Below are 14045 nucleotides of genomic sequence, written 5' to 3' on the forward strand. Positions count from 1 at the left end.
TGTCTTTAATTGATATTTTATATAGTGTATGGATTTTCCCTTGAACTTGATAGGTTCACTGTTGCATATTTTGTTCTAGTCATTGGGTCTGTGGCATTTACTTAGACTAGAATACCTGTTGTGCGATACTTATCCTCTATATATTGGTAATAACGGAATGCTTTCTTGCCAAGTTCCTTCTGACTGGAGTAGTTCAGTGCTTAAAGTTCTCTTAGAAACTTAATTGAGGCTTTCTGTAGTTTGCAATCCTATCACGTCTTCTCCCCAGTACCTTTTCTGTTTAGTCATAATCGTTACACTTCTGACAGGTCAGTTATAGATTTTCAGGAGTGATACATGTACCACTGGTTCATTCATTTGTAAGTATGAACCTGTTAGTAAGAGGTCAGGTACCATTTTGGGGGCCGCATGCAGCAGTTCACCACTGCTGCTGTGTTCCTTCTTCATCAAGCTGTCCTTGTCAGACATGATAAAAGAAATCTTAGGAGCTTCTGCATTTTTTTATTAGTTTGTTTTAATTCTCTTTCCTTCCAGTTCACAATGTTTATTTTGGTGTGCTTTGTTTTTAAAATCTACAGGGATGATCAGTGGGAAGGTTTCTAAGATTTACCACAGTTTTAAATCTTCATGATGATGTGAGGAAGAATCTTGAACTATACATTTTTGAGAAAAGTGCTAAAAGCTGAGGAGAAGGGAATGAGCTCAGAGTGCTTCTGTTTCAGCAGCATCTCAAAAGTAATTATTGAAACTGAAAAAAAAAGGTCATTGGGAAAATATCACTCTGTGCTCATCAGCAGACATAAGGAGGAATAAAAAGATAGTGCTAAGTGACCTTCCCTAGCAGGGTCTAACATTGCTAAATGCAGAGCATCATCCTGAACATCTGCTGCTTTACTACCAACCCCTCCCCCCAAAAGTTTCAGTCATGAAGACAATATTCCATCCTTCACATCACCCAATCTTCTGTAGGTGTCATCATTACATTTTTTAGCACTTCAGCACATTTGCTGCTTGGATTCATAGCTTCATAGGTTAGTACTAGGCTAACTGCCCTTGTGAGCCATTTTAAGCCTAGCCAATTATCCATTGTGAGATTCAAACCTTGCACCTTGTGTTTGTAAGGCAAACACCTTAACCATTAGGCCACCCTCCCAACCCTCTTGCCCATTTTAGGCTACTGTTAATTGAATATGTTGACATACCTTTGTAAAGTATTTTACCAAGATCTGTATTGCAAACAGTTATTTTGGTAATTGTAAACCAATACCATTTCCCCAAGATACATATTGTGTAGAATGAATTTTGTGATTGGTTCTGGTTCATGTCTTATTCTGCATCCATTTAGCATATCACTGACTCCTACCTTTCATACAGTTCCATCACTGGGTCCTGTTAATAGCTTTCTGCTGTTAAAAAATAAATGGCACATTTATAGATTTCCTGCTGTACAGGCTATTAAAAAAACAGGACTGTTAGAGCCAGTCCAGTCATGTAGATGCTTTGGCATCCTGCTATACCACCAGTGACTCCACTTCAGGAGCGAGTTTTAATTGTGTCTGAAGGGTTGGCAGAAGAGATGGAATGAAACTGTTGCTAGCCTACTTTGATAACACAGGGGAGGTTTTAGGTATGAGTGCTGCCTCCCTAACCCTTCAAAAAGATACCAAGGGCTTTAACAGCAGTCCTCTGCATGATGACATTCTTGAACATCATATATGTGGAAATGCTTTGTAGTGTATATTGAGAGTTACCATGTAAAAAAGAAAAGTTGACCAGCTTGAATGCTGAAATGAAGGCATCCAGGATGTTCTTCGGCTTTCACTGTTGCAGTCATTACGTTAGGGTAATCTGCTGGCCCTCAGTCAGCCTGAATAACAAAGTCTTGGGTCCTGTGTCGGTTGCTGTCTCCTCTTCCATGACGTCAGGTTGTCAGGGGTATAAAACATGCAGCCGACACCATTTTATTCAGTCTTTCTTGCCGTGCGGCGCCCGAAGCAGAAGAAGTTCGCAAGTGCCGGTCGGCCGACTCCTGAAATTTTCGCATTCGAGTTTCAGAACAGAAGTCTTCAAACTAAAGCTAAGTACCCCGTTCTGGAAACTTTTTCTTGCTCCTTTCCGATGTCAGTAAAAGTTAATAATTGCATTACTTGTGGGAAGCAAATACCTCTTAAGGATTTTCATTTGTACTGTATTCCTTGCCTAGGCCCAGATCATAACGTGCCTTGCTGTCAGTTTTGTGCTAGATTTAACCAACACACTATTAAGCGTTGGTATATTTTTGCTTCTAAATATTTTGGATCAATATTTAATTATCCTGAAATGTCTTCGGTTAGCAGTCTGACTACCGGAGTTCACAAAAAACGCAAAGAAAAAGACAGAGACGGACCGTCGAGGTCCAAAACAGACGAAGCTTCTCCTAAGCCAGTCGCCGGTTTGCCGGTACTCAGTGAGGCGCTTTCGCAGCCCCTGATACCCACTACTTTTGAGTCGCAGGCCTCTACCGAGACCCATTCGGAGTCCGGTATGCCGTGAAATACTCTTTTGGAGAGACTTTGCATACTTTAAGGGAACATTTTCACTGGGAGAGTCAGGACTTCTCTGAATCAAAAAAGAGGCTTAGGGATTTCCTTCTTCTTCCTCAGCATACACCTTTGGCAATACCTCCTGTATTGGACATTGTTGATGTGTTTTCGGAATCAAGCCTGGCTCCTGATTTCCTGCCTCCGGCTCCTAGTAATCCAGACAGATATTACAGGGTTCCCGACTCCCACAAATTTCTATTCAAAAATCCTGCTGCTGATCCTGAGACTATTTCTCAGGGTCCCAAGGGTGTAAAGGCCTCTACAGCCAAAAATCCTACCCCCTCTGATAGAGATTCCAGGGTGCTGGTTAGATGGGGAAAGAAGGTTTATACGTCTGCAACCATGACAATCAGGGCCTTAAACTGGCAGTTTCATATGCTTAAATATCAACAGCATGTTATGGGCTTACTGAAACAGAAAATGATGTTGATTTCTGATTGTGTGGAAAATAAAGAGTTACAGGAATTATTGCATTCAGCAGAACAGGTTGGAAAGCATACTTTGCAATGTGGTTTTGATTCCTTGGAGGCCTCTTTCAGGACCGCCGTTACTGGATCTGTGATTAGAAGGCATGCCTGGCTCAAGGAGCAAAATCTGCCTGATCATGTTAAAGCTTAATTGTTGGATGCCCCCTTGCAGCATGATACTCTGTTTGGTAATAAGGCAGAAGAGGTTTTAAAGAAAATGGAAGACAAAGCTAAATTTATGCAAACTGTAAAAGATTTCTTGCAAGTGCAGCCACCCAGGCTTAGTAGACACTGGCCTACTAAAAATTGGTCCTTTCCTGTGTCCAACAGAGCCACTCAAGGCAAATCCAATCACAGGTTTCTTACAGGTCAAAGCAGTGGGGTGCCACCACCTCCAAATCTGGAGGAAACCAAGCACAACCCTTCAGTAAGCAGTCTCAATGACTTTCCTCTACCATCACCAAGCACGTATCTTTTGGCAGCCCCCTTGGGGGGAAAACTAGCACTTCATGCTCAAAATTGGCAGTTAATTACCCAGGACAAGTGGGTGTTAAGCATAGTTATCCCAGGGGTACATATTTCATTTCCATACTTTGCCAATTCCATACGGATGGCCAGATCTGCCACAAAACCAGTGGGCAGAGGCCCAGAAACAAGTTATGTCCCTCATGGATATGGGGGCTATTCAACCAGTACCAGAAAAGGAAAAAGGACAAGGTTTTTATTCAAGACTTTTCCTGGTACCCAGAAAAGACAATTCATGGCGTCCAATTCTGGACTTATCGATTTTGAACACATTCCTGGACATTCCAAAATTCAAAATGCTGACTTTACAACAGCTACTGCTTATGCTAGGCAGGAATGCTTGGTTAGTAACTCTAGACTTAAAAGAGGCATACCTGCATATCCCAATAAGGGAATCATGCAGAAGATACCTCCGCTTCAAGGCAGGTTTTTTGCATTACCAATTCTCTGCACTGCCATTTGGCTTATCTACTGCGCCCAGGGTCTTTACAAAGTGCCTGGCACCAGTAATTGCATTCTGCAGACAAATAAGCATACAAATTTATCCTTATCTGGACTACTGTCTCGTTAAAGCAGAGGACAAGGACACTCTTCAACATCTGGCATTTGTAAAAAGGCTTCTAGCATGCCTAGGGTACACCATAAACGAAAAGAAATCACAACTGGTACCCTCTCAAATAATTATATTCCTGGGTGCAAGCTTGAATACAACTGCCCAGATGGCTTACCTTATGCCAGACAAACAAAGGCAACTGTGACAGCATACTTCAAACAAATGACAACAAAAACCCAGTTATCTGCAAGACAAATTCTGCAGGCTTTGAGGTTCATGGCATCCTGCATTCTACTAATTCCATATGCGAGACTGCATATGAGGAAACTTCAATGGTACCTAAAAAGTTTATTGTGTCATCATTGTCACAGTCTGGAAACAATGATTCCTCTCATTCCCTTGTTTGGTGGGCAGGGACATGTCACCAAAACAAGGGACTATCATTCATTCTACCCCCTGCCACCCAAACCCTAACTACAGATGCATCAGACTATGCTTGGGAGGCCCACCTGGCGGGGAGATGCATTCAGGGCAAATGGAGCCCAAACCAAATGCATCTGCATATCAACCAGAAAGAGATGCTAGCTGCTCAGAATGCTCTGACACCCTTCCAGGACTTACTTCATCCAGGACAACTACTGATAAAGGCTCACAACGCCACTGTTATGTGGTACATAAACAAGCAGGGGTGTACACATTCCTACCCCCTTTGCAGACTAGCCATGGCCTTGTGGAACACAGCCTTGACTTACCAAATACATCTTCAAGCTCAATTCCTGCCAGGAAAACAAAATACTCTAACAGATGACCTAAGCAGAAATCTTATGGACCCGCACGAATGGAAACTGGATCTGCAAGTCTTCAGCATGTTAACACAGAAATGGGGGAGCCCAGACATAGATCTATTTGCCTCTCCCCAAAATTATCATTTGGACAAATTCTGCACAAGAACTCATCACAAAAAAGCATGGTAAGTGGAAGGCCTATCCTTCAGCTGGAAAAACTTATCAGTCTATGCCTTTCCCCCGCTGCCTCTCCTCTCCAAGATCTTACTAAAAGTCAGACAGGAAAAACCAAAAATGATCCTAGTTGCTCCAGACTGGCCTCGCCAGCACTGGTACCCACTTCTAAGGAATATGTCTCAACTTCCTCCATGGTACTTGCCTCAAATACCTCATCTACTGTTTCAGCAGAACAATCAAATTCTGCACACTCAGCTTCAAACTCTGAATCTTGCAGCATGGCTGATGAATTAATTATTCAAACAACACCTCTCAGTAAATCTGTGATGGATGTCATTTTGGAAGCCAGGAGACCTAGTATTAGAAAATCTTATGCTGATAAATGGAAGAGATTATTTGCTTGGAACCAAGCACAAGGAACAGACACAGCAAAGCCCAATATTCCTCAGATTTGAAAATATTTGACGGAGATGCTTGACAAGGGCCTATCTTTTTCTTCAATAAAAATCCATGCCTCTGCCATCTCGTCTCATTACAACACAGAGCCTCCCCTCTTTTCTCATCCTCTGCTTAAACAGTATCTTAGAGGGACCAAAAATTTAAGGCCTCCCAGATCATCACCAACTCCTGCATGGGACCTCAATTTTGTGCTGGAAAAACTCACCCTGCCTCCTTTTGAACCAGCATCTACTGCGGATATAAAATTTCTATCTTGGAACAACAGCTTTTCTCTTGGTAGTCACTTCAGCAAGAAGGGTTTCAGAACTACAGGCTCTCATGGCTGTGGAGGCTTTTATTACATTTTACCCAGACAGGGTGTCCCTCAGGACTAATCCTTCTTTTATGCCCATGGTGGTATCCAGTGTGGCTCTTAACCAGATCATTCACCTGCCAACGTTTTACCCAAATCCGCAAAACAAGGAGGAGAGGATTCTGCATTCATTGGACGTACACAGACAACTAAGATTCTATTTAAACAGGAACAAATCTCTAAGAAAGTCTGAGCAACTACTGGTAGCATTTGCTGCAGGGTCAGAGGGGAAGGCTATATCAAAGCAGACTATTTCTAAGTGGATAAGCCACTGCATTTGTTTCTGCTACTTGCACCATGGTAAACCTGTGCCCAAGGGGATCAGATCACATTCCACCAGGGCTGCCTCTACTTCAGCAGCTTTTCTCAGAGAAGTTCCAACCAAAGACATTCTAGAAGCTGCTACTTGGAGCTCTGTTCATACCTTCACAAAGCATTATCATTTGCCTCTCTTCTCCAAATCCGGGGCAGGCTTTGCCACTGCAGTTCTGCAGGGCTTTATAGCCGCTCCTAATGCTGTTTAGTTCCATCCTCCCATCCATAGCTTTGGGATTCTACCCAAATGTAATGACTGCAACAGTGAAAAACGCAGAACATAGTACAGTTGTGTACACTTAGCATAAATGTAGATGTTCGAGTGTATTCACTGTTGCAGTCCGGGCTACCCACCTGCCATCCCCCTTTCTATACCTTTTCTTTCCTTCACTATACACTAAAGCCTTTGTGGTGTATTTGCTTTTAGATGAAGGTAAAGTTTATGTTGCTAAAAGTGCATTTACATATATTTTTCTGTTTTTATATATATATATATATATATATTTTTTTTTTTTTTTTTTGCTCCCCATTTGGGGGGCACCTGACATCTGGGGCAAGAAAATCTGAATAAAATGGCGTCGGCTGCATGTTTTGTACCCCTAACGACCTGGCGTCATGGAAGAGGAGACAGCAACCAACGCAGGACCCAAGACTTTGTTATTTATGCCGAATGAGGGCAACCTGCCAGCAGATTACCCCTAATGTAATGACTGCAACAGTGAATACACTCGAACATCTACATTTATGGTAAGTGTACACAACTGTACTTTTTGTTCATTCCCAGCTGAAGAACCACATAGTTGTTAGAAGAGGTGAATGCTGGGGCTGAATATCCCTGAAAAGTCATGGGATCCAGAGTGTAAAATGTTATGCCTGGGATCAGCCATTAAGGAGCTGTAAGCAGATGTGTGTCATGTTATAGGAGACTTTTTTCTGTCTTACTAAATAATACTGCAACAAATACAGTTTGGCTAAAAACTTTGCTGTGGAAAGGGAATACTTTTTTAGAATTTTTGGGAAGCATTTCTGCATGTGAGCAGATCATTTTATGTATTCACAGTTTCCTTTCTATGAAAAAGTTCTTCCTCAGAATGAAACTGGTTCATGCAGTTGATGTGCTCCCTTTCTCTTTAGATCTTTTCCCTAACATTTTCCATAACTCACATCTATGTCCCATGAAGCACATTGTCTCGGGGTTGTAGAATCTCCGTTTTTCTCTGCCTTTCCTCCTATTGCAAACTCCCCAATTCTTCTTAAGCTTCATTCACCTTCCTTAGTACTGTTTCCAGTAATGTAGTCTCCCTGCACGTGCAGAATTGCATATAGTTGGTACCTTGGGGCTTCCCCATTGCTGTATATAGCAGGAGTATGAACTTCAGCTGTCTGGGATCTACACCCCATGAATGTAACCCAGCATCTTGCTGGCTTTCACTGCAGCCTTCCCTCTTCATATGTGGTAGTCCTGGCAATTACAGATACTTCAAAGTCAATCTCATTATCCTGTTTTCCACTTCATTCCCCCTTAACTCATAGCATACCTTAGGATTATTGTAGTCAAGATGGAGTACCTTATACTTTTTGGTGTTGCATTTTAACTACCATTTTATCTACTGGGGTGGACTCTTTGGGTCCATTCTTGGACGGATTTCCCAGACTATAGTCCTGCTCAATGTTTTCTCTGTCTGCAACATTTTGGAACTTTAGGCCCTTTTACCTTTCAGTTAAAGCATTTTACCTTACCTTTCACAAGGACAGAATGGAGCACAGGACAAAACTTTCCTTCATGTCTAAGATCACTATAGGATGTAATTTATCTATTAACTTGCCTGTTCTTTCCCTAACTACTAGAAGAAAGAAACTTTTGTTCATTCCATGCATAGACACAGGAATTTAATAGTCAACATCAGCAGAACTAAATACTTCAGGAAGAATGATCAGCTCTTCATCTCCTGTGCCACATATAAATGATCACCCTGTTCAGATGGCTTTTGGAGTGTATAAAATTTAGCTACCTCAGACGTGGACACAGTTTGCCAGAGTCACCCATGGTTAACTCTACTGGAGCAGTCTTGTTTATACTGCCTTTTCAAAGAATACTTCCATAAATTATGCTTTCATTGTAGTCACTTATTCTAGCCTAAGCATTACAGTCAGATCCTCATTCGAGTCAACTGGTGTCTAAAGGATGTTCTGTTAGCCAGACCTACCCAAGTATGCTGCTGAAGAGACTGTTCTACCTTTTGCTAAAGATGGACCATTTTTACAAAATACAAAAGTTATGTAATTAACATAATTATAATTTGTTAGATGTCTCAAATCCCTGTCACTGTACTTGGTATCCTACGGAGTGCTAAGAGATGGCCTACGTCTGGCATGCAAAGCATCCTCCAACTCAATACTGATGAACCTACTGCACATCAGCAAGTCAGATAGAATCAGAAATATTTGGTCTTTGGATCTAAATCTGTTCTGAAACATCAACAGAATGATTTGGAGGGACAAATATATCTTGTAGAGGATACCACTGCCCTGGAACAGTCTCCCTATCTATGTAAAATAAAGCTAATCATTGTCCATTTTCAAGTGTTACTTGGATCCATGGGTGGGTAATAGAAAATGTATTTTTCTACTGTAAACTGTACTACAAATGGATGGAGACCACGCCTAAATGCTTTTATCCCATGCATGGGTCCCCTCAAATTATGTATAATATGATCCCAGTTATTCTCACTAGGGGGTAATATGTAACTATCAACCATGGGATGGGGAAGGCCAGTCTAACACCAAACAGGATAGGTTCATTCAAGCACCAAAAGGGAAATTGGCAAGGCTTAAAATGGCCCACATGGGCAGCTAGCCTAGTTCTTACCTATGAACCTGTGTGTGCCCTGTTCAGTAACACCTACATCCCAACCATCCCCTTTCCGGGTCCTAGGGCAAGCAAGACATTGCAACTCTCCCCCCCTCCCCAGCACTTACACAGAAGGTGTGACTAGCAAACTGGCTAGCATCATTTATCTGCCTTCTTTCTAGAGGATACCTGAGGTCACTTTTTTGAGGAGTTAAAATGCTTGCGTTACAAGAACTATTGAGAATGGAACTAAGAAGCCTGATGATAGGAACCAAGAGATGGACTTAACAGCCTAATTACTTTGAGAAGCCAAATGATCCTAATATCTGTTGGATATAGTCATATACCTTTTGCTGGAGGATGGTCCTACTTTATACAGCTATAGTGTTAGTGCAGTTAAATAACTTAGGATCTGTTACAGTATGCCACCATTGGTTGCTGCAAACAGTCAAGCCAGGAAAGCAAGTTTTTCTCTTAACAGTAGAACATTGGCATCCGGTTTATTTACCAATTCTAGATGCATTATTGTGCTTTTTAATTTGTAGGTGCCATGTGCCTAATGTTCATTCTTTTCTGTACTTGATCATAGCTGTAGTTTGACCTAAAGAATAGTGGCAGTGACTTCTCATTTTTGCAGCTTTTCCTAATTACTGGTCACAACTGGCTACTTAAAATAGTTATCTCTTTGGGTGTTAAGAAAAGGCAGTAGCAGACTTCTTAATTTTTTAGCATTTCTTCCCGTACGATTATGGGAGTTTCAAGGTACCATAAATCTTAACATAGTTTAATTGCATCATGCTTTTTGAAAAATAGCTGCTGCTCGGGGCACAGTATGCTCACCCCCCCCCCCTTTATAAATCAGGCAGTGCTACATTAATTCTACTGTTCTTACCGGAGGCATCTTTGCTCAAGATCTTCTTTTTTTAACAGTGATTGTAGAAACATTAGTATGCTAAGATCTGTTAGAAACTTTATCCCACCATGTTCATTTCCCTTACAAATATCCTGAAAAGTAATAGTGTGACATCATGTTTTTTTATTTGAAATTTTAGTTCATCTGCAAGGAAACACACAGAGCAGGTAAGAAGCCTGTTTATTTAGAATGTAGCAATAATCCACATTTGGGGATGGGTAATGATGGTTTACCCAAAGCTGGCTTCTTTTGGTCACTTAGGCTTCACCCTTCTGACCAGATCATACCATCCATGGGTAATTGACTTTTATTCACACACATATTTGGTTTATTGCTGGATTCTGACAGGTGCTGCCCTTTCTTTATAGAAAGAGTAGACTGTCATTCTCTGTGCACTGCTCTGTGAGTTTTGTTAACTCGCAGATGTTTGGTTGCATATGCTGTTACTGCAATAAGACTTCACATACTCCTTTTGTGTTCCCTATGTTCAGGCTGTCACACTGAGATACAAAACAGAAGAGTTTGCCTTGGACCTTGAAAACAGAGGGACTCTGACTTAAAAGTAAAAAAAAAAAAAACATATGGTCACTTACTGAGGATACCATTAGTTACTTGAAAGGTTACTGAGCTCAGAAAGCTTGTAAAAGGAAGAAAGCTGGAGGCATTTAAATGATGTAACAGTTTTATGGTGTAATTTTACAGTAGGTGGGTAGACTTTTGTAAATTTCTTCTCCCTCATGATGCCATGAAAACATTAAGCCATGTGCCACTGATATTTTAGCATTCTTAACCAGGCATATGGCTGTGAAGAGCGGTGATGTGTTTCATAGTTTTGTATAGGGATCCTGCAGAGCTTTACCTTGATGTGGTAAAGAAATTACTTACTGGCAAGTTCTAGACTTTGCTAAAGTGGCTGTAAATTTGTAGAATAGTATTGTGTCTTCCAAAAATTGTGAATTTCCAAATAATCTGCCAGTAGCAGCTTATTGTCACTGTTCTCACCCATGTCCATTTCTTTTCTGTAGGGCCCCATGTAGTATTTGGTTTATTTCTGTAAGAGAGTGGGAGCAATGCCTTCCATGTGGGATGTCACCCTACAATCTTGAAATCATGAATTTAAAGTAAAGCCACTTTTTCCCCACTCTAAAAGTGTATTCAGTGATTGGTAGTTTGGTGATTCATAATAGATCCGTTTTGTTATTCCCAGTGCATCCCTGCAAAGATTTAGCGCTCACGTTTCAGCATTAATTCTCCCACAGCAGAATGTCAGTACTGTGCTCCAGCTATCCAACATCTCATTTCTATACTTGGAAGAACACTGTTTAAACTGTAAATATTCTCCTTGGTTTTGTTGTGGTCTAACCTGCATTCGTACCTTCAGTTGTGAGAAGCAAGTATGCTACGAGTGAGAATATGCTATATTAGAACGTGCAATGATTTCTGCATAATAATATCTAGAGCAGTTGCCACCCTCACTGAGTCAAGGTGCTGCATTTTGAATCTGTAGATGCTGGTAAACAAAGTTGCTTCATTACTTCTTTACTTTCACTTTAAAATCTGGCAGATCCTGCAAGGCTGCTGAACGCTGTGTGGACCAAAGTCATTGCACCTTGCATATTGATGAAATTAAGTCAGAACTGCAGATGTTCCCTTGCAATCTCATTGTGTCTTCCTTAAAACACATAATAAAAAAGTAATTAAATTAAGGACAGCAGATTTAAAGAATGGCCACTCATGACTGCCTGTAACACTTAATGAACACACATTAAGCATTATTATTATTATTATTATAATAATACAAGTGACCATTCTGTCACATTTTGTGCAGGAGACAGTAACCACGAGTGGTTCCAATTTCAGACAAAAAGAAAAGTAATTAAGATATATCCATTTCCTTTACTAAACTACATCTCATAAAAAAGGAAAACTGGTATGCGATTATGGAAAGGTTGAACTTTTGAAAGATTAATAATTTCGTTTGCATGTCATAGGCAGAACCCAAGATAGGAACGCTTCTAACACCAAATGCATATCACAAAGAAATGTCAGTCACATCAGCTGTGACTAATGGGTGACAGCATTTTTTGTCCCTGCATTTTTGTCATAATCCTATTTTCACATAACATCACTATTTTACTTGAAAATGGGATTAGAATAGGCGCTAGCTACCTGTGAACTGAAAATTGTAGAAACTGAATGCATATGCTTCATTCAGATTCATCAGTACTCACACAATCTTTAAATGCTCTGTCTCCTCTGCTCAATACTACTTTTCTTTTAAAACATGATTCACATTGATTGTGCAATGCCTATTAACTTCAGAGTACTATTGTCACACTTTGGGCCTTCAGTTTTGCACACATATTTAGTAACAGTTTGTTTTGTTAAAAAAAGATGCTGTTTGGTAACTGTCAGTTTCTGCGGATGTTTGAGGGCTGGCTGATGGGGCACACTGTGACTTCTTTCAACAATAACAAACAGCAGTAAAAAGTGAATTATCATTAACAGTGTAGTAGTACCTGACTGTCTTCATTCTCAAAAAGAGTGTTGGCAAGTGTTTAAAATAATGCATTAATCAAACCTGTAGTTGTGAGGAGTTGTTTATCTTACCATGTCATGTATATGTGCATAGTAATGCAGTAGATATTTCAGCCTTGAATCTTAGCCATTACTATGTAGCATTAAATTAATTTTAATGGCATCTTTGCCTTTGACTGGTTCTGTTAAGCCATTTAATTCCCTGCAGTATGTAAACTTGCTGTTTTTATTTTTATTTCAGAAGCTGGATGTTTAACCCCTGTCAGAGATGCTCCATCAACACCAAGGCTCCGCTCAGTGAGCTCATATGGCAACATTCGTGCTGCTACAACAGCCAGAAACTTGAACAAGTCACTACAGAATCTCAGCTTGAGCGAAGAGAGTGAGTTAAGAGTTACCGTTCTTTTTTAGCATGGTAGTGAATCGTTCTAAACTGCTTAGTGCAGTCTTTTTAAAGAACTGTTTCTTTCACGTAACTCTGGAAGCCAAAGCTGTCCAGGCTGTTGACTGTTTTTGCTGTGTTAGATGGGTATTATTACTTGCTGCTGAGTGAGAAGCATCATAAAGGTTCAATCTGGATTTATTCTATGCACTCTGTAGTAATGTACACATTTCAGTAGCAGTGGCTTCCATGACAGTTTTCTGTACTACTTTCAGCACAAAGGATAATTTACACTTTTTCAGTCTCCAAAAGATTAATCAGCAGCTCACCAATTACTTTTGCTTAAGCACTAGGAAGGATGCTATTTTTATGGCTTTAGTCACTTAAACAATATAACAAGCCTTAGATCACAGTGAACTCATAAGCTCTACAGAGTAAGAATTAATTTCAGTCCTCAGATGTGCTTTTACTTCAAGAAAGTTAGAGGACAGGAGTTTATAATTGGCAGTTGTTTCTGAAGTTTCTACACTCATTTTGTTATGTGTCTCTCTGAAATATCAATATTTAGCCACATCGAATAAAAAGGTAATTAAAAAATAAAGTTGGTGGTGTTTTGTTTTTATGGGCCACACAGAAATACAGTTTGCAGGTTTAATTATAAACATAATTTGGTTAAATCAGAAGCCTCTTGATTTGTGTTCTTTGCACAAAAGTAGCATATTTATAAATCATCAATATGAAGAAGGAAACTGCAAGCAGAAAATTGTCAAAAAAATCACAGTAGTAAGAGTACAACTTTCATTGCCTTTCTGCTCAGCATTGCTAAATATGTTTATGGCAGTGTAAATAATTGTGGATAATGTACTATAAAAACAGCAGTTGTACCAGTACACATTTCTGCATTTGCTTTATGTAATGAGCTGTTGGTTTTTACTTTTTGAAGTTTGAGCTCACGTTCTTTGTCAAAGGTCCTTTAAGCCTGTATCTCCTTTCTTTATTTGTTGCGTTGAAACAAGAGTCCCAAGTTTTAATTGTTAGTTTTAATTTTCTTGTCAAAGCTGGGGGTTCCATCACCTTCTCACCTGGGAACTTGAGCACAAGCAGCAGTGCGAGCAGCACCTTGGGGAGTCCGGATAACGATGAGTA

The 14045-nt window shown here is 40.2% G+C and overlaps 1 protein-coding gene across 1 annotated transcript in view; it reads left to right on the forward strand.

Annotated features, from left to right (window-relative positions):
• Positions 1 to 14045, forward strand: part of RPTOR (regulatory associated protein of MTOR complex 1) — a 5042670-nt gene that overhangs the window by 3207843 nt on the left and 1820782 nt on the right. The window contains exons 19-20 of the mRNA XM_044068087.1: positions 12759 to 12899; positions 13958 to 14045. The exon at positions 13958 to 14045 is cut by the window's right edge and continues 71 nt beyond it. Of these exons, the coding sequence (XP_043924022.1) occupies positions 12759 to 12899; positions 13958 to 14045 (229 nt within the window). The remainder of the gene's footprint in view (positions 1 to 12758; positions 12900 to 13957) is intronic.

Source organism: Protopterus annectens, chromosome 4.part0 (assembly GCF_019279795.1).
Source record: "Protopterus annectens isolate FY-2018-M chromosome 4.part0, PAN1.0, whole genome shotgun sequence".
Classification (NCBI taxonomy): Eukaryota; Metazoa; Chordata; order Ceratodontiformes; family Protopteridae; genus Protopterus; species Protopterus annectens.